Source organism: Nerophis lumbriciformis, linkage group LG37 (genome assembly GCF_033978685.3).
Source record: "Nerophis lumbriciformis linkage group LG37, RoL_Nlum_v2.1, whole genome shotgun sequence".
In the NCBI taxonomy this organism is placed as follows: Eukaryota; Metazoa; Chordata; class Actinopteri; order Syngnathiformes; family Syngnathidae; genus Nerophis; species Nerophis lumbriciformis.
In genome coordinates this window covers 5,297,501-5,318,473 of record NC_084584.2, presented here as the reverse complement: position 1 = coordinate 5,318,473, position 20,973 = coordinate 5,297,501, and the positions used below count along the sequence as shown (strand labels likewise).

Genomic DNA, 20,973 nt, shown 5'->3' with positions numbered 1-20,973 from the left:
TAAAATTAAAATAAATAAATAGATTGTTTCAAAGAACTAAAAAAAAAAAATGCAATTCCGTTAGAAATTTCGTGTGAAGCTAAAGTTCAGCTGAAATGCTAACAGTTAGAAAGCTGGCCGGAGAGCGTCAAGTAACAAAAAAATTGAACAAAATGGACTGAAAAAGCTAGCATGCTAACAATAGCATGCTTACAGTCAAAATATATGACACTTAAGGTGTATATTTGCTAAATTTCCTAAAAAAAAGGGCTAACTGTAACATGTGTCAAGTACCAACAATATATTACTCTGAGGTGTGTACCGGGAAAATGTGTTAAAATGCTAGCCTGCTAACAATAGCATGTATCAAGTACCAAAATATGACTGAGGTGCATAGTTACAAAAATAGCTAAAAACAAAGTTAGCATACTGATGTGAGCAATAAAGAAGCAATATTTGCTGAAATGCTAACAGTTAGAAAGCTGGCCAGAGAGCATCAAGTAATAAAAATTGAACAAAATGGGCTGAAAAAGCTAGCATGCTTACAGTCAAAATATATGACACCTGCTAAATTTACAAAAAAAAATCAAATCTAGCATGCTAACATAATTTTTTTTATAAAATGGGCTGAAAAATCTAGCATGCTTACAGTCAAAATATATGACACCTGCTAAATTTCCTTTTGAAAAAAATGTAACATGCTAAAATGCTAATAATTTTTCTTTTAAAAATGGTCTGAAAAAGCTAGCATGCTTACAGTCAAAATATACGACACATGCTAAATTTACAAAAAAAAAATCAAATCTAGTATGCTAACATAAATTTTTTTACAAAATGGGCTGAAAAATCTAGCATGCTTACAGTCAAAATATATGACACCTACTAAATTTCCTTTTGAAAAAAATGTAGCATGCTAAAATGCTAATAATTTTTCTTTTAAAAATGGTCTGAAAAAGCTAGCATGCTTACAGTCAAAATATATGACACATGCTAAATTTACAAAAAAAAAATCAAATCTAGCATGCTAACACAATTTTTTTACAAAATGGGCTGAAAAATCTAGCATGCTTACAGTCAAAATATATGACACCTGCTAAATTTCCTTTTGAAAAAAATGTAGCATGCTAAAATGCTAATAATTTTTCTTTTAAAAATGGTCTGAAAAAGCCAGCATGCTTACAGTCAAAATATATGACACATGCTAAATTTACAAAAAAAAATAAAAAATCTAGCATGCTAAAATGCTAACTGTAACATGTGTCAAGTACCAAAAATATACTACCGTACTCTGAGAAGTGTGCCGGAAAATTGTGTTTAAAATGCTAGCCTGCTAACAATAGCATGCATCAAGTACCAAAATATGACTGAGGTGCATAATTACAAAAATAGCTAAAAAAAAAAGTTAGCATACTAACATTAGCATGCTAGCAGGTATCATTTGTAAAGAAACAACATATGTGACGCTGCAAAATTCATTTAAAAAAGCTAGCATGCTAATTCAAGCATGCACAAATGCTAACTGCAACATGCATCATGTACCAAAATATATTACTCTGAGGTGGGTCCCTGAAAAAATGTGTTCAAAATGCTAGCCTGCTAATGTTAGCATGCATCAAGTACCAAAATATGACTTGGTGAAAAACTACAAATCTAGCTAAAAATAAGCTGGCATGCTAACGTCAGCATGCTAACAATTTTTCTATGTAATCGAATAGCAAACAATATTACTTACACATACAAATTCTCCAAGGCATATCAGAAAGTATCCAGTAACAAACGTGTCCGCGTCATTCAACTTACTGCTACTTGACTTCATGAAAAAAATTAAATAATTACCACCCCACTTCGACTTAAAGACTGCGTAAGTCCATGCCAGACGGTGACTGTTTGACTCGTGTCACTTGATAAAAACTTCTTTTTTTTTTAACATTCCACGCTACAAAATAATAATGATGATATTGCGTGGGCTCGATATCGGTATCGGTAAGTGTATCGGGACAGAATGATGTAATTGGTGTAAAAGTGTTTAAAAAGCAAAGGTTTGACATGACATTTTAATTGGTTCCTTCTTGATTCCCACTTGGCTAGGTGTGACACTACACTCATAACAATAATTACCTGCACTTCTTCACCCGTGTGAGCGTCTCCTCCTGTCAAGAACACATTGAGATGTTTGCACTTTTAATGCTGCCAGTTCACTCCGCGCTGCACTTCCTCCTCCTCCCGCTACGATGCGTGGTCTCCCTGGCCGTCCTTCGGACTCTGGGCCCCCCCGTGGTCCCGTTGGGCCTTCAGGCGGTCCGGCAGCAGGACCTCCACGCTGAAACTGATCCTCTTGGCCTGGAAGATGCTGTAGGTGTTGTCGAAGCGCAGCACATCTGAGAAGGTGCAGGGGTTAATGAGAAGGCTAAAGTGAGGTCATGTGACGTGAGGAGGGAGCACTCACACACGCCGGGTCGCTCGCAGGTCAGCGAGCCGTCTTCAGGCACCAGGTGGGCGTTGTAGCGCTGGCTGGGCAACACCTCCTCCATCTGGGCCGCCTTCTTCCACTCGCCCTTCTTCCCCTTCATGAACACCCCGAAACCGATGTCTGCGCCCTCGCTGGAGAACTGCCACCTGCACACATGACATCATCATGTATGTTGGTCACATGACATCATCACCATCATGTATGTTGGTCATATGACATCATCATCATGTATGTTGGTCACGTGACATCATCATCATGTATGTTGGTCACGTGACATCATCATCATGTATGTTGGTCACGTGACATCATCATCATGTATGTTGGTCACGTGACATCATCATCATGTATGTTGGTCACGTGACATCATCATGTATGTTGGTCACGTGACATCATCATCATGTATGTTGGTCACGTGACATCATCATCATGTATGTTGGTCACATGACATCATCATCATGTATGTAGGTCACATGACATCATCATCATGTATGTTGGTCACAGGACATCATCATGTATGTTGGTCACGTGACATCATCATCATGTATGTTGGTCACGTGACATCATCATCATGTATGTTGGTCACATGACATCATCATGTATGTTGGTCACGTGACATCATCATCATGTATGTTGGTCACATGACATCATCATGTATGTTGGTCACGTGACATCATCATCATGTATGTTGGTCACGTGACATCATCATGTATGTTGGTCACATGACATCATCATCATGTATGTTGGCCATGTGACATAATCATCATGTATGTTGGTCACGTGACATCATCATGTATGTTGGTCACGTGACATCATCATGTATGTTGGTCACGTGAGATCATCATGTATGTTGGTCACATGACATCATCATGTATGTAGGTCACCTGACATCATCAACATGTATGTTGGTCACGTGACATAATCATCATGTATGTTGGTCACGTGACATAATCATCATGTATGTTGGTCACGTGACATCATCATCATGTATGTTGGTCACATGACATCATCATGCATGTTGGTCACGTGACATCATGTATGTTGGCCATGTGACATAATCATCATGTATGTTGGCCATGTGACATAATCATCATGTATGTTGGTCACATGACATCATCATGTATGTTGGTCACGTGACATCATCATGTATGTTGGTCACATGACATCATCATCATGTATGTTGGTCACATGACATCATCATCATGTATGTTGGCCATGTGACATAGTCATCATGTATGTTGGTCACATGACATCATCATCATGTATGTTGGTCACGTGACATCATCATCATGTATGTTGGTCACATGACATCATCATCATGTATGTAGGTCACGTGACATCATCATGTATGTTGGTCACGTGACATCATCATCATGTATGTTGGTCACGTGACATCATCATCGTGTATGTTGGTCACGTGACATCATCATCATGTATGTTGGTCACATGACATCATCATCATGTATGTTGGTCACATGACATCATCATGTATGTTGGTCATGTGACATCATCATCATGTATGTTGGTCACGTGACATCATCATCATGTATGTTGGTCACGTGACATCATCATCATGTATGTTGGTCACGTGACATCATCATCATGTATGTTGGTCAAGTGACATCATCATCATGTATGTTGGTCACATGACATCATCATCATGTATGTTGGTCATGTGACATCATCATCATGTATGTTGGTCACGTGACATCATCATCATGTATGTTGGTTACATGACATCTTCATCATGTATGTTGGCCATGTGACATAATCATCATGTATGTTGGTCACATGACATCATCATGTATGTTGGTCACGTGACATCATCATGTATGTTGGTCACGTGAGATCATCATGTATGTTGGTCACATGACATCATCATGTATGTAGGTCACCTGACATCATCAACATGTATGTTGGTCACGTGACATAATCATCATGTATGTTGGTCACGTGACATAATCATCATGTATGTTGGTCACGTGACATCATCATCATGTATTTTGGTCACTTGACATCATCATCATGTATGTTGGTCACATGACATCATCATGTATGTTGGTCACGTGACATCATGTATGTTGGCCATGTGACATAATCATCATGTATGTTGGCCATGTGACATAATCATCATGTATGTTGGTCACATGACATCATCATGTATGTTGGTCACGTGACATCATCATGTATGTTGGTCACATGACATCATCATCATGTATGTTGGTCACATGACATCATCATCATGTATGTTGGCCATGTGACATCATCATCATGTATGTTGGTCACGTGACATCATCATCATGTATGTTGGTCACGTGACATCATCATCATGTATGTTGGTCACGTGACATCATCATCATGTATTTTGGTCACGTGACATCATCATCATGTATGTTGGTCACGTGACATCATCATCATGTATGTTGGTCACGTGACATCATCATCATGTATGTTGGTCACGTGACATCATCATCATGTATGTTGGTCACGTGACATCATCATCATGTATTTTGGTCACGTGACATCATCATCATGTATGTTGGTGACATGACATCTTCATCATGTATGTTGGTCATGTGGAATCATCATCATGTATTTTGGTCACGTGACATCATCATCATGTATGTTGGTCACATGACATCATCATCATGTATGTTGGTCACGTGACATCATCATCATGTATGTTGGTCACGTGACATAATCATCATGTATGTTGGTCACGTGACATCATCATCATGTATGTTGGTCACGTGACATCATCATCATGTATGTTGGTCACATGACATCATCATGTATGTTGGTCATGTGACATCATCATGTATGTTGGTCACATGACATCATTATCATGTATGTTGGCCACGTGACATCATCATCATCATGTATGTTGGTCACATGACATCATCATGTATGTTGGTCACGTGACATCATCATGTATGTTGGTCACATGACATCATCATCATGTATGTTGGCCATGTGACATCATCATCATGTATGTTGGTCACATGACATCATCATGTATGTTGGTCATGTGACATCATCATGTATGTTGGTCACGTGAGATCATCATCATCATGTATGTTGGTCACATGACATCATCATCATGTATGTAGGTCACATGACATCATCATCATGTATGTAGGTCACATGACATCATCATCATGTATGTTGGTCACATGACATCATCATGTATGTTGGTCACATGACATCATCATCATGTATGTTGGTCACGTGACATCATCATCATGTATGTTGGTTACATGACATCTTCATCATGTATGTTGGCCATGTGACATAATCATCATGTATGTTGGTCACATGACATCATCATGTATGTTGGTCACGTGACATCATCATGTATGTTGGTCACGTGAGATCATCATGTATGTTGGTCACATGACATCATCATGTATGTAGGTCACCTGACATCATCAACATGTATGTTGGTCACGTGACATAATCATCATGTATGTTGGTCACGTGACATAATCATCATGTATGTTGGTCACGTGACATCATCATCATGTATTTTGGTCACTTGACATCATCATCATGTATGTTGGTCACATGACATCATCATGTATGTTGGTCACGTGACATCATGTATGTTGGCCATGTGACATAATCATCATGTATGTTGGCCATGTGACATAATCATCATGTATGTTGGTCACATGACATCATCATGTATGTTGGTCACGTGACATCATCATGTATGTTGGTCACATGACATCATCATCATGTATGTTGGTCACATGACATCATCATGTATGTTGGCCATGTGACATCATCATCATGTATGTTGGTCACGTGACATCATCATCATGTATGTTGGTCACGTGACATCATCATCATGTATGTTGGTCACGTGACATCATCATCATGTATTTTGGTCACGTGACATCATCATCATGTATGTTGGTCACGTGACATCATCATCATGTATGTTGGTCACGTGACATCATCATCATGTATGTTGGTCACGTGACATCATCATCATGTATGTTGGTCACGTGACATCATCATCATGTATTTTGGTCACGTGACATCATCATCATGTATGTTGGTGACATGACATCTTCATCATGTATGTTGGTCATGTGGCATCATCATCATGTATTTTGGTCACGTGACATCATCATCATGTATGTTGGTCACATGACATCATCATCATGTATGTTGGTCACGTGACATCATCATCATGTATGTTGGTCACGTGACATAATCATCATGTATGTTGGTCACGTGACATCATCATCATGTATGTTGGTCACGTGACATCATCATCATGTATGTTGGTCACATGACATCATCATGTATGTTGGTCATGTGACATCATCATGTATGTTGGTCACGTGAGATCATCATCATCATGTATGTAGGTCACATGTCATCATCATCATGTATGTTGGTTGCATGACATCATCATCATGTATGTTGGTCACATGACATCATCATCATGTATTTTGGTCACGTGACATCATCATCATGTATGTTGATCACATGACATCATCATCATGTATGTTGGTCACATGACATCATCATCATGTATGTTGGTCACATGACATCATTATCATGTATGTTGGCCACGTGACATCATCATCATCATGTATGTTGGTCACATGACATCATCATGTATGTTGGTCACGTGACATCATCATGTATGTTGGTCACATGACATCATCATCATGTATGTTGGCCATGTGACATCATCATCATGTATGTTGGTCACATGACATCATCATGTATGTTGGTCATGTGACATCATCATGTATGTTGGTCACGTGAGATCATCATCATCATGTATGTTGGTCACATGACATCATCATCATGTATGTAGGTCACATGACATCATCATCATGTATGTTGGTCACATGACATCATCATGTATGTTGGTCACATGACATCATCATCATGTATGTTGGTCACGTGACATCATCATCATGTATGTTGGTCACATGACATCATCATGTATGTTGGTCACGTGACATCATCATGTATGTTGGTCACGTGACATCATCATCATGTATGTTGGTCACGTGACATCATCACGTATGTTGGTCACGTGACATCATCATCATGTATGTAGGTCACATGACATCATCATCATGTATGTAGGTCACATGACATCATCATCATGTATGTTGGTCACGTGACATCATCATCATATATGTTGGTCACGTGACATCATTATCATGTATGTTGGTCACGTGACATCATCATCATGTATGTTGGTCACATGACATCATCATCATGTATGTTGGTCACGTGACATCATCATGTATGTTGGTCACGTGACATCATCATGTATGTTGGTCACATGACATCATCATGTATGTTGGCCATGTGACATCATCATCATGTATGTTGGTCACATGACATCATCATCATGTATGTTGGTCACATGACATCATCATGTATGTTGGTCATGTGACATCATCATCATGTATGTTGGTCACGTGACATCATCATCATGTATGTTGGTCACGTGACATCATCATCATGTATGTTGGTCACGTGACATCATCATGTATGTTGGTCAAGTGACATCATCATCATGTATGTTGGTCACATGACATCATCATCATGTATGTTGGTCACGTGACATCATCATCATGTATGTTGGTCAGATGACATCATCATGCATGTATGTTGGTCACGTGACATCATCATCATGTATGTTGGTCAATAATTAATTAATAAACTGACTGCGGTTTCAACAATGAAGTCTGACCTGAGGACACATCCCGGGAAGAGGATCTCGTAGTCCAGCTGTTGTGTGGACCCTCGGCTGACCGTCAAACAGCGATCGTAGTCCACGGAGACGTGATCGCGGACGTAGTAGGAGGGGGGCACGGGGCCCACGTGGTTTATCTGGGAAAGAGACGAACAATATTAAAGGACTCAAAGGAAAGGAAAGGACCTAAGGATAAAGGTTTACTTACGGGAAATGTGCAGGAACCACAAAAATGTATTTTCTTGTTTTTGCACAAAATAGTTGTATTTAAAAACGTTCTAACACATTTAATAACACATTAATATCATTTTTTCAACATTTAATAATGAGCTGACACTGATCACTGTGCTATTTTGTCTCATTTGCAAGTATGAACTCATTTCAGTTTGTCCTAGGTGTGTTGCCGTAGTCAGGAAGCAGTCTTTGCCATTAAGTTGAACGTGCCAGTCTTGTCTTTTGTTGAGTCCTACAAAGTGTTTGTGCCCCAACTTCTTCTAGCATACTATCGTTAGCATGTTGTAGCAATGTTAATTAGCATGTTGACAATTGGAGCCCAAATGTACTTTTGAGCTTTTCCTATCAGGCACGCTTGCCTTGTTTGTATTGCAACGTCACCAAGAGGAAGTCCGGTTTAGTTACCGCCGTGTGCTTGTTTCCCCACCAAGTGTTTGAGCCGGTGACGCCAGGTGCAACAAAAGGTATGAGTGGCTTTCAGTCCATCAAAAGAGGATTTATTGTTCGAACCTGCTTTGCTTACACACACTAACTACAGGACTTTAATAACAGCTCATGCTAGCTGGCAAAGTGTCAAAAGTAATATTACAAAATAAGAGAAAGAAAAAAAAAGAAAGCCTTCCAACTGGACCGCCGGTGGACTTTCTGGCCTCCGGTTCCTCACTCGTCCTGGGCCCAATTATTTATCTACAGAGACAGACCAGCGTCAGTCAGGTCACAAACATCTACTAGAGCAAAGCGTGCTAGCTAGCGTAGCGAGCAGTGGTCATGTCAGGTACTACCAAAATACGCCAAACTGTCTGAAAATAGGGCCCCGAATGGCCTTACATTCCCCTGGAACACCTGCTGGAACCCTCTTCCTCACCAAAATATGCCAAACTGTCTGAAAATAGGTCCCCACAAGGCCTCCCATTCCCTGGGAACACCTGCTGGAACCCTCTGCCTCACCAAAATATGCCAAACTGTCTGAAAATAGGCCCCCGAAAGGCCTCCCATTCCCCTGGAACACCTGCTGGAACCCTCTTCCTCACCAAAATACGGCAAACTGTCTGAAAATAGGGCCCCCGAAAGGCCTCCCATTCCCCGGGCACACCTGCTGGAACCCTCTGCCTCACCAAAATACGCCAAACTGTCTGAAAATAGGGCCCTAAAAGGCTTCCCGTTCCCTGGGAACACCTGCTGGAACCCTCTGCCCCACCAAAATGTCTGAAAATAGGGCCCCCGAAAGGCCTCCCACACCCCAGGGACACCTGCTGGAACCCTCTGCCCTACCAAAATACGGCAAACTGTCTGAAAATAGGGCCCCCGAAAGGCCTCCCATAACCCAGGGACACCTGCTGGAACCCTCTGCCCTACCAAAATACGCCAAACTGTCTTATAATAGGGCCCCAAAAGGCCTCCCATTCCTCTGGAACACCTTCTGGAACTCACTGCCTTACCAAAATATGCCAAAATGTCTAAAAATAGGGCCCCAAAAGGCCTCCCAATCCCCGAGAACACCTGCTGGAACCTTCTGCCCCACCAAAATGTCTGAAAATAGGGCCCCAAAAGGCCTCCCATTCCCTGGGAACACCTGCTGGAACCCTCTGCCCCACCAAAATGTCTGAAAATAGGGCCCCAAAAGGCCTCCCATTCCCTGGGAACACCTGCTGGAACCCTCTGCCCCACCAAAATGTCTGAAAATAGGGCCCCAAAAGGCCTCCCATTCCCTGGGAACACCTGCTGGAACCCTCTGCCCCACCAAAATGTCTGAAAATAGGGCCCCAAAAGGCCTCCCATTCCCCGGGAACACCTGCTGGAACCCTCTGCCCCACCAAAATGTCTGAAAATAGGGCCCCAAAAGGCCTCCCATTCCCTGGGAACACCTGCTGGAACCCTCTGCCTCACCAAAATACGCCAAAATGTCTGAAAATAGGGCCCCAAAAGGCCTCCCATTCCCCGGGAACACCTGCTGGAACCCTCTTCCCCACCAAAATGTCTGAAAATAGGGTCCCCAAAAGGCCTCCGATTCCCCGGGGACACCTGCTAGAACCCTCTGCCACACCAAAATACGCCAAACTGTCTGAAAATAGGGCCCCAAAAGGCCTCCCATTCCCTGGGAACACCTGCTGGAACCCTCTGCCCCACCAAAATGTCTGAAATTAGGGCCCCCGAAAGGCCTCCCATTCCCCGGGAACACCTGCTGGAACCCGCCGCCCTACCAAAATACGCCAAACTGTCTGATAATAGGGCCCCCGAAAGTCCTCCCATAACCCAGGGACACCTGCTGGAACCCTCTGCTCCACCAAAATATGCCAAACTGTCTGAAAATAGGGCCCCCGAAAGGCCTCCCATTCCCTGGGAACACCTGCTGGAACCCTCTTCCCCACCAAAATGTCTGAAAATAGGGCCCCCGAAAGGCCTCCCATTACCCGGGAACACCTGCTGGAACCCTTTGCCCCACCAAAATACGCCAAACTGTCTGAAAATAGGGCCCCAAAAGGCCTCCCATTCCCCGGGAACACCTGCTGGAACCTTCTGCCCCACCAAAATGTCTGAAGATTGGGCCCCAAAAGGCCTCCCATTCCCTGGGAACACCAGCTGGAACCCTCTGCCCCACCAAAATACACCAAACTGTCTGAAAATAGGGCCCCAAAAGGCCTCCCATTCCCTGGGAACACCTGCTGGAACCCTCTGCCCCACCAAAATGTCTGAAAATAATGCCCCCGAAAGGCCTCCCACACCCCAGGGACACCTGCTGGAACCCTCTGCCCTACCAAAATACGCCAAACTGTCTGAAAATAGGGCCCCAAAAGGCCTCCCATTCCCTGGGAACACCTGCTGGAACCCTCTGCCCCACCAAAATGTCTGAAAATAGGGCCCCCGAAAGGCCTCCCACACCCCAGGGACACCTGCTGGAACCCTCTGCCCTACCAAAATACGCCAAACTGTCTGAAAATAGGGCCCCCGAAAGGCCTCCTATAACCCAGGGACACCTGCTGGAACCCTCTGCTACCAAAATACGCCAAACTGTCTGATAATAGGGCCCCAAAAGGCCTCCCCATTCCCTGGGAACACCGGCTGGAACCCTCTGCCCCACCAAAATGTCTGGAATTAGGGCCCCCGAAAGGCCTCCCATTCCCTGGGAACACCTGCTGGAACCCTCTGCCCCACCAAAATGTCTGAAAATAAGGCCCCCGAAAGGCCTCTCACACCCCAGGGACACCTGCTGGAACCTTATGCCCTACCAAAATACGCCAAACTGTCTGAAAATAGGGCCCCAAAAGGCCTCCCATTCCCTAGGAACACCTGCTGGAACCCTCTGCCCCACCAAAATGTCTGAAAATCAGGCCCCCGAAAGGCCTCCCACACCCCAGGGACACCTGCTGGAACCCTCTGCCCTACCAAAATACGCCAAACTGTCTGATAATAGGGCCCCAAAAGGCCTCCCATTCCCTGGGAACACCTGCTGGAACCCTCTGCCCCACCAAAATGTCTGAAAATCAGGCCCCCGAAAGGCCTCCCACACCCCAGGGACACCTGCTGGAACCCTCTGCCCCACCAAACTGTCTGAAAATAGGGCCCCAAAAGGCCTCCCATTCCCTGGGAACACCTGCTGGGAGCCTCTGCCTCACCAAAATACGCCAAACTGAAAAGTGTCCACTCGACACCTTTTCCATACTGCAGAGTTCTCCTTTTGTGGTTTTTACCCTTCTGCAATTTCCTCTCAGCTGTGTGCAAACCCAACAAAGATCCTTTTCTGCTCGTGCGCCGGAAACTTCTGTTTCTCAGTACAATCAAATACGTACGTAGAAGGCAGGCGATGAAGCGGAACTACGAGGCAAACTACGAGCATGTGACCTACCCACTAAATCAGGGGTGCCCAAACTTTTGCCACTGACAAATCAAAGGATGCGGGGGCCATTTTTGGCTATACAGATTTTTTTCAAAGTTTCGAAACAAAAACATAAGCAAAATGAGCTAAAAAAAAAAATACTGTATATACCAAAATATATGCCAAATAAATATGAAAAGTTAGCCACGCGTCGCAAATGGCCCCCGGTCCGCACTTTGTACACCCCTGAACTAAACAAAGCCACCCTACAAGTCCAACAACTCACCCTGGTCCGACAGCGCGGGTCGCCGTCGGGATCCGTCATTTTGCCGCCGTAAATGGCGGGCAGCTGGTCCGCGTGGATGTGCCTCAGCAGCACCTCCTGCCAGTCACCTGTGGAACCGAACACTTCGGGTTTACATCAGAACTGGACCACTACGGATTTTAACCACGTGACCCACCACCCAGGATGCAGATCTTGTGTCGCGTGTTCTCACTCAGGAAGTGTTTGACCAGGTTGAAGGCGACTGGGAAGAGTTTGGGAGCTGGAGGACCAACAGAAAGGTTTAAACAGTAACCCCCAACAGAATTTGATGCCTGTGACATGTTTCAAAAAAGCTGGCACAAGTGGCAAAAAAGACTGACAAAGTTGAGGAATGCTCATCAAACAGTTATTTGTGAACAGGCTAATTGGGTATAAAAGCAGCTTCCTTGAAATGCTTAGTCATTCACAAACAAGGACGGGGCGAGAATCACCACTTTGTCAACAAATGCCTGAGCAAATTGTTTAAGAACAACATTTCTCAACCAGCTATTGCAAGGAATTTAGGGATTTCACCATCTACACTCCGTAATATCATCAAAAGGGTCAGAGAATCTGGAGTAATCACTGCACGTAAGCCATGATATTACACACCTTGGATCCCTCAGGCGGTACTGCATCAAAAAGCAACATCAGTGAGTAAAGGATATCACCACACGGGCTCAGGAACACTTCATAAAACCACTGTCAGTAACTACAGTTGGTCGCTACATCTGTAAGTGCAAGTTCAAACTCTACTATGCAAAGCCAAAGCCGTTTATCAACAACACCCAGAACACGACGTCCACAGTTCCCAAAAACAATTTGAAATGTGGACTCGTCAGACCACAGAACACTTTTCCACTTTGCATCAGTCCATCTTAGATGAGCTCGGGCTCAGCCAAATGGCTTTGGCTTTGCATAGTAGAGTTTGAACTTGCAAGTTATCAACAACACCCAGAAACGCAGCCGGCTTCGCTGGGCCCGTCTAAGATCAATCAATCAATCAATCAATGTTTATTTATATAGCCCTAAATCACAAGTGTCTCAAAGGGCTGCACAAGCCACAACGACGTACAGAGTCCACATAAGGGCAAGGAAAAACTCACCCCAGTGGGACGTCGATGTGAATGACTATGGGAAACCTTGGAGAGGACCGCATATGTGGGTAGCCCCCCCACTCTAGGGAGACCGAATGCAATGGATGTCGAGTGGGTCTAACATAATATTGTGAGAGTACAGTCCATAGTGGTGATGCAAAGTGGAAAAGTGTTCCGTGGTCTGACGAGTCCACATTTCAAATTGTTTTTGGAAACTGTGGACGTCGTGCTCTGGGTGTTGTTGATAAATGGCTTTGGCTTTGCATAGTAGAGTTTTAACTTGCACTTGCAGATGTAGCGACCAACTGTAGTTACTGACAGTGGTTTTCTGAAGTGTTCCTGAGCCCATGTGGTGATATCCTTTACACACTGATGTGGCTTTTTGATGCAGTACCGCCTGAGGGATCCAAGGTGCGTAATATCATGGCTTACGTGCGGTGATTTCTCCAGATTCTCTGAACCTTTTGATGATATTACGGAGCGTAGATGGTGAAATCCCTAAATTCCTTGCAATAGCTGGTTGAGAAATGTTGTTCTTAAACAATTTGCTCAGGCATTCGTTGACAAAGTGGTGACCCTCGCCCCGTCCTTGTTTGTGAATGACTGAGCATTTCATGGAAGCTGCTTTTATACCCAATCATGGCACCCACCTGTTCCCAATTAGCCTGTTCACCTGTGGGATGTTCCGAATAAGCGTTTGATGAGCATTCCTCAACTTTCTCAGTCTTTTTTGCCACTTGTGCCAGCTTCTTTGAAACATGTTGCAGGCATCCAATTCCAAATGAGCTAATATTTGCATAAAATAACAACGTTTTCCAGTTCAAACATGAAATATCTTGTCTTTGCAGTCTATTCCATTGAATATAAGTTGGCTTTTGTACTTCATTTAGCCACTTGTATGCTTCAAAATGCTCAATTTAGGTGAAAAAATATGTAGAATATGCTTAAAAAAACAACCAAGATTTACCTTTGATGACAAACAACCTCTTGAGGCCTTCTGGGTAGTTGTCCTCAAACATCTGCAAGATCTGAAGACACAAGGACACATCAAAAGAGCCACTTTGAGAAGCACCTTGTCCCTCACTGCTCCCCTCACCTCTCAAATGCAGAGGTTAATTTCACCCCACCTAGTGTGTGTGTGACAATCATTGCTACTTCGACTTTTAACTTTAACTCATTTCACGTCGACGGAATTTAAACCATGAAACTGACAACATCTCGGAGAAGCTTTCCGCTGTGCGAGGCGAAAATAATTTTAGAACCAGAACAGACAATTGGGTGGACGATCTATTGAATGTGCTCGCCCTAATCAAAACAATCCGTATCTATAGTTTGCCAACTGCATGCATGTTTACGTTAGCATGTTAGCATGCTGACATTAAAGTGCTAGCTTTTTGGGCTAATTTTGCAACCGTTTACCTTAGAGTCATATAACTTGGTATGTGACACTTGTTAACTGCTAGCATGCTAACATTAAAGTGCAAACTTTTTTTTAGCTAATTGTACTCTTTTTTTGTCCCCTCTAATTCCCCAGCCTACCTTAGAGACATATAACTTGGTATGTGACACAAGCTAACTATTACCATGCTCACGTTAGCTCGCTTGCATGCTAACATTAGCGCGCTAACTTTTTGAGCTAGTTTTGCAACCGTTTAGCATAACTTTGTGTGTGACACTTGTTAACTGTTAGTATGCTAACAATGCTAACTTAAGCTTGCTAACTTTTTCATCTAATTTCAGGGGGGTGAACAAGGGTGATGGGTCAAATGCAGAGGTCAATTTCACCACACCTAGTGTGTGTGTGACAATCATTGCTACTTTGACTTTTAACTTTAACTCATTTCACGTCTACGGAATTTAAACCATGAAACTGACAACATCTCGGAGAAGCTTTCCGCTGTGCGAGGCGAAAATAATTTTAGAAACAGAACAGACAATTGGGTGGACGATCTATTGAATGTGCTCGCCCTAATCAAAACAATCCGTATCTATAGTTTGCCAACTGTATGCATTGTTTACATTAGCATGTTAGCATGCTGACATTAAAGTGCTACCTTTTTGGGCTAATTTTGCAACCGTTTACCTTAGAGTCAAATAACTTGGTATGTGACACTTGTTAACTGCTAGCATGCTAACATTAAAGTGCAAACTTTTTTTTAGCTAATTGTACTCTTTTTTTCCCTCGAATTCCCCAGCCTACCTTAGAGACACATAACGTGGTATGTGACACAAGCTAACTATTACCATGCTCACGTTAGCTTGCTTGCATGCTAACATTAGCGCGCTAACTTTTTGAGCTAGTTTTGCAACCGTTTAGCATAACTTTGTGTGTGACACTTGTTAACTGTTAGTATGCTAACGATGCTAACTTAAGCTTGCTAACTTTTTCATCTAATTTCGGGGGGGGTGAACAAGGGTGATGGGTCAAATGCAGAGGTCAATTTCACCCCACCTAGTGTGTGTGTGACAATCATTGCTACTTTGACTTTTAACTTTAACTCATTTCACGTCTACCGGAATTTAAACCATGAAACTGACAACATCTCGGAGAAGCTTTCCGCTGTGCGAGGCGAAAATAATTTTAGCACCAGAACAGACAATTGGGTGGACGATCTATTGAATGTGCTCGCCCTAATCAAAACAATCCGTATCTATAGTTTGCCAACTGTATGCATGTTTACGTTAGCATGTTAGCATGCTGACATTAAAGTGCTACCTTTTTGGGCTAATTTTGCAACCGTTTACCTTAGAGTCATATAACTTGGTATGTGACACTTGTTAACTGCTAGCATGCTAACATTAAAGTGCAAACTTTTTTAGCTAATTGTACTCTTTTTTTCCCTCTAATTCCCCAGCCTACCTTAGAGACACATAACTTGGTATGTGACACAAGCTAACTATTACCATGCTCACGTTAGCTCGCTTGCATGCTAACATTAGCGCCCTAACTTTTTGAGCTAGTTTTGCAACCGTTTAGCATAACTTTGTGTGTGACACTTGTTAACTGTTAGTATGCTAACAATGCTAACTTAAGCTTGCTAACTTTTTCATCTAATTTCAGGGGGGTGAACAAGGGTGATGGGTCAAATGCAGAGGTCAATTTCACCACACCTAGTGTGTGTGTGACAATCATTGCTACTTTGACTTTTAACTTTAACTCATTTCACGTCTACGGAATTTAAACCATGAAACTGACAACATCTCGGAGAAGCTTTCCGCTGTGCGAGGCGAAAATAATTTTAGAACCAGAACAGACAATTGGGTGGACGATCTATTGAATGTGCTCGCCCTAATCAAAACAATCCGTATCTATAGTTTGCCAACTGTATGCATGTTTACGTTAGCATGTTAGCATGCTGACATTAAAGTGCTAGCTTTTTGGGCTAATTTGGCAACCGTTTACCTTAGAGTCATATAACTTGGTATGTGACACTTGTTAACTGCTAGCATGCTAACATTAAAGTGCAAACTTTTTTTTAGCTAATTGTACTCTTTTTTTGTCCCCCTCTAATTCCCCAGCCTACCTTAGAGACATATAACTTGGTATGTGACACAAGCTAACTATTACCATGCTCACGTTAGCTCGCTTGCATGCTAACATTAGCGCGCTAACTTTTTGAGCTAGTTTTGCAACCGTTTAGCATAACTTTGTGTGTGACACTTGTTAACTGTTAGTATGCTAACAATGCTAACTTAAGCTTGCTAACTTTTTCATCTAATTTCAGGGGGGTGAACAAGGGTGATGGGTCAAATGCAGAGGTCAATTTCACCACACCTAGTGTGTGAGTGACAATCATTGCTACTTCGACTTTTAACTTGAACTCATTTCACGTCTACGGAATTTAAACCATGAAACTGACAACATCTCGGAGAAGCTTTCCGCTGTGCGAGGCGAAAATAATTTTAGAACCAGAACAGACAATTGGGTGGACGATCTATTGAATGTGCTCGCCCTAATCAAAACAATCCGTATCTATAGTTTGCCAACTGTATGCATGTTTACGTTAGCATGTTAGCATGCTGACATTAAAGTGCCACCTTTTTGGGCTAATTTTGCAACCGTTTACCTTAGAGTCATATAACTTGGTATGTGACACTTGCTAACTGCTAGCATGCTAACATTAAAGTGCAAACTTTTTTTTAGCTAATTGTACTCTTTTTTGTCCCCCTCTAATTCCCCAGCCTACCTTAGAGACACATAACGTGGTATGTGACACAAGCTAACTATTACCATGCTCACGTTAGCTCGCTTGCATGCCAACATTAGCGCCCTAACTTTTTGAGCTAGTTTTGCAACCGTTTAGCATAACTTTGTGTGTGACACTTGTTAACTGTTAGTATGCTAACGATGCTAACTTAAGCTTGCTAACTTTTTCATCTAATTTCAGGGGGGTGAACAAGGGTGATGGGTCAAATGCAGAGGTCAATTTCACCCCACCTAGTGTGTGTGTGTGACAATCATTGCTACTTTGACTTTTAACTTTAACTCATTTCACATCTATGTAATTTAAACCATGAAACTGACAACATCTCGGAGAAGCTTTCCGCTGTGCGAGGCGAAAATAATTTTAGAACCAGAACAGACAATTGGGTGGACGATCTATTAAATGTGCTCGCCCTAATCAAAACAATCCGTATCTATAGATTGCCAACTCTATGCATGTTTACATTAGCATGTTAGCATGCTAACATTAAAGTGCTAGCTTTTTGGGCTAATTTTGCAACCGTTTACCTTAGAGTCATATAACTTGGTATGTGACACTTGTTAACTGCTAGCATGCTAACATTAAAGTGCAAACTTTTTTAGCTAATTGTACTCTTTTTTTCCCTCTAATTCCCCAGCCTACCTTAGAGACACATAACTTGGTATGTGACACAAGCTAACTATTACCATGCTCACGTTAGCTCGCTTGCATGCTAACATTAGCGCGCTAACTTTTCGAGCTAGTTTTGCAACCGTTTAGCATAACTTTGTGTGTGACACTTGTTAACTGTTAGCATGCTAACGATGCTAACTTAAGCTTGCTAACTTTTTCATCTAATTTCAGGGGGGTGAACAAGGGTGATGGGTCAAATGCAGAGGTCAATTTCACCCCACCTAGTGTGTGTGTGACAATCATTGCTACTTCGACTTTTAACTTTAACTCATTTCACGTCTACGGAATTTAAACCATGAAACTGACAACATCTCGGAGAAGCTTTCCGCTGTGCGAGGCGAAAATAATTTTAGCACCAGAACAGACAATTGGGTGGACGATCTATTGAATGTGCTCGCCCTAATCAAAACAATCCGTATCTATAGTTTGCCAACTGTATGCATTGTTTACGTTAGCATGTTAGCATGCTGACATTAAAGTGCTAGCTTTTTGGGCTAATTTTGCAACCGTTTACCTTAGAGTCATATAACTTGGTATGTGACACTTGTTAGCTGCTAGCATGCTAACATTAAAGTGCAAACTTTTTTTTTAGCTAATTGTACTCTTTTTTTGTCCCCCTCTAATTCCCCAGCCTACCTTAGAGACACATAACGTGGTATGTGACACAAGCTAACTATTACCATGCTCACGTTAGCTCGCTTGCATGCTAACATTAGCGCGCTAACTTTTTGAGCTAGTTTTGCAACCGTTTAGCATAACTTTGCGTGTGACACTTGTTAACTGTTAGTATGCTAACAATGCTAACTTAAGCTTGCTAACTTTTTCATCTAATTTCAGGGGGGTGAACAAGGGTGATGGGTCAAATGCAGAGGTCAATTTCACCCCACCTAGTGTGTGTGTGACAATCATTGCTACTTTAACTTTTAACTTTAACTCATTTCACGTCTACGGAATTTAAACCATGAAACTGACAACATCTCGGAGAAGCTTTCCGCTGTGCGAGGCGAAAATAATTTTAGAACCAGAACAGACAATTGGGTGGACGACCTATTGAATGTGCTCGCCCTAATCAAAACAATCTATAGTTTGCAAACTGTATGCATGTTTACGTTAGCATGTTAGCATGCTGACATTAAAGTGCTAGCTTTTTGGGCTAATTTTGCAACCGTTTACCTTAGAGTCATATAACTTGGTATGTGACACTTGCTAACTGCTAGCATGCTAACATTAAAGTGCAAACTTTTTTTTTAGCTAATTGTACTTTTTTTGTCCCTAAAATTCCCCAGCCTACCTTAGAGACATATAACTTGGTATGTGACACAAGCTAACTATTACCATGCTAACATTAGCGCGCTAACTTTTTGAGCTAGTTTTGCAACCGTTTAGCCCAGATGCATAACTTTGTGTGTGACACTTGTTAACTGTTAGTATGCTAACGATGCTAACTTAAGCTTGCTAACTTTTTCATCTAATTTTTAACTTTTTTTTTCTATTTCCGCAGCCATACACCTTTGAGTCATATAACTTGGTATATGAAACATGCTGACTGTGATCATGCTATCGTTAGCACACATGCTAAGTGTTAGCATTTTTATGTAAACATGCTCCTGTTTTAGGCTAGCTCTGTGGCTCCTTTTGTACAGTTACACCTAAAACTCACGGATTCAGAACCCTGTTGCAAGTCTCCAGTTTGTATGTCGTAATGTGCGTTTAGATGTGCTTATGTTTGCTGAGGTTTTTTTCCCCCCCTAGATCCAAATGTCCACTTCATTAGGTACCTCTCCATATGTTTCAATAGCAGGCTTCCACAAGTGCTTCAAGCCCAGGCCCTCCACGTCGTAGATCATGGTGATGGACTCCACGTTCTTCCCCAGCTGGAGAGCACAACAACACAGACCCGGGGGGGGGGGTGAGGTTCGGCCGCCTCCCATAATGCATTGTGGTCGGCGGTGCGGACCTTCTCCGACTGGACAGTGCACTCCACGTGCAGCATCTCGCAGTCTCGGATCTTGGACCTGATGAAGTCCTGCTTGGAGGCGGACAGGAAGAGGCCTTTGGGGTCCACGGGCCCGATGACGTCGTACCAGATGGGACTGCCCTCGCGGTCGTAGCCGCACATTCCTCCAGAGAGATACTTCTCGATCACCTGCCGTCGCCACGGAGAAGCTCCAATTAAGTGGGACCGTTTTTTTTTATTGTAAACAGAAATTGGTTGTTTTTTTTTGTCACCTCAGGGGGGCGCCAGTCGCTGATGATGGTGTCCACTTTCATTTGTTTCCTGAACTCCAAGTGCTGGAAGGAGAATAAACACATTAAGACAGAGCTGGACAAACCATCCATATACCCATCTTCGGTCTCTTATCTGAGGTTGGGTATGTACATATATACATACACACATTATTTATATATATATATATATATATATATATATATATATATATATATATATATATATATATATATATAT

General features: G+C 42.6%; 1 protein-coding gene across 2 annotated transcripts in view; it reads right to left on the bottom strand.

Moving 5' to 3' along the window:
* Window positions 1-2,019: 2,019 nt before the first annotated feature.
* Window positions 2,020-20,973, bottom strand: part of LOC133577336 (SEC14-like protein 2) — a 44,082-nt gene continuing 25,128 nt past the window's right edge. For both annotated transcript variants that reach the window (XM_061931060.1, XM_061931061.1), the window contains 9 exons: window positions 20,736-20,798; window positions 20,464-20,652; window positions 20,285-20,380; window positions 14,597-14,657; window positions 12,690-12,773; window positions 12,515-12,621; window positions 8,178-8,317; window positions 2,426-2,595; window positions 2,020-2,357 (listed from right to left, as the gene is read on the bottom strand). In XM_061931060.1, coding sequence (XP_061787044.1) covers window positions 2,206-2,357; window positions 2,426-2,595; window positions 8,178-8,317; window positions 12,515-12,621; window positions 12,690-12,773; window positions 14,597-14,657; window positions 20,285-20,380; window positions 20,464-20,652; window positions 20,736-20,798 — 1,062 coding nt within the window. In that variant the 3' untranslated portion in view covers window positions 2,020-2,205. The remainder of the gene's footprint in view (window positions 2,358-2,425; window positions 2,596-8,177; window positions 8,318-12,514; window positions 12,622-12,689; window positions 12,774-14,596; window positions 14,658-20,284; window positions 20,381-20,463; window positions 20,653-20,735; window positions 20,799-20,973) is intronic.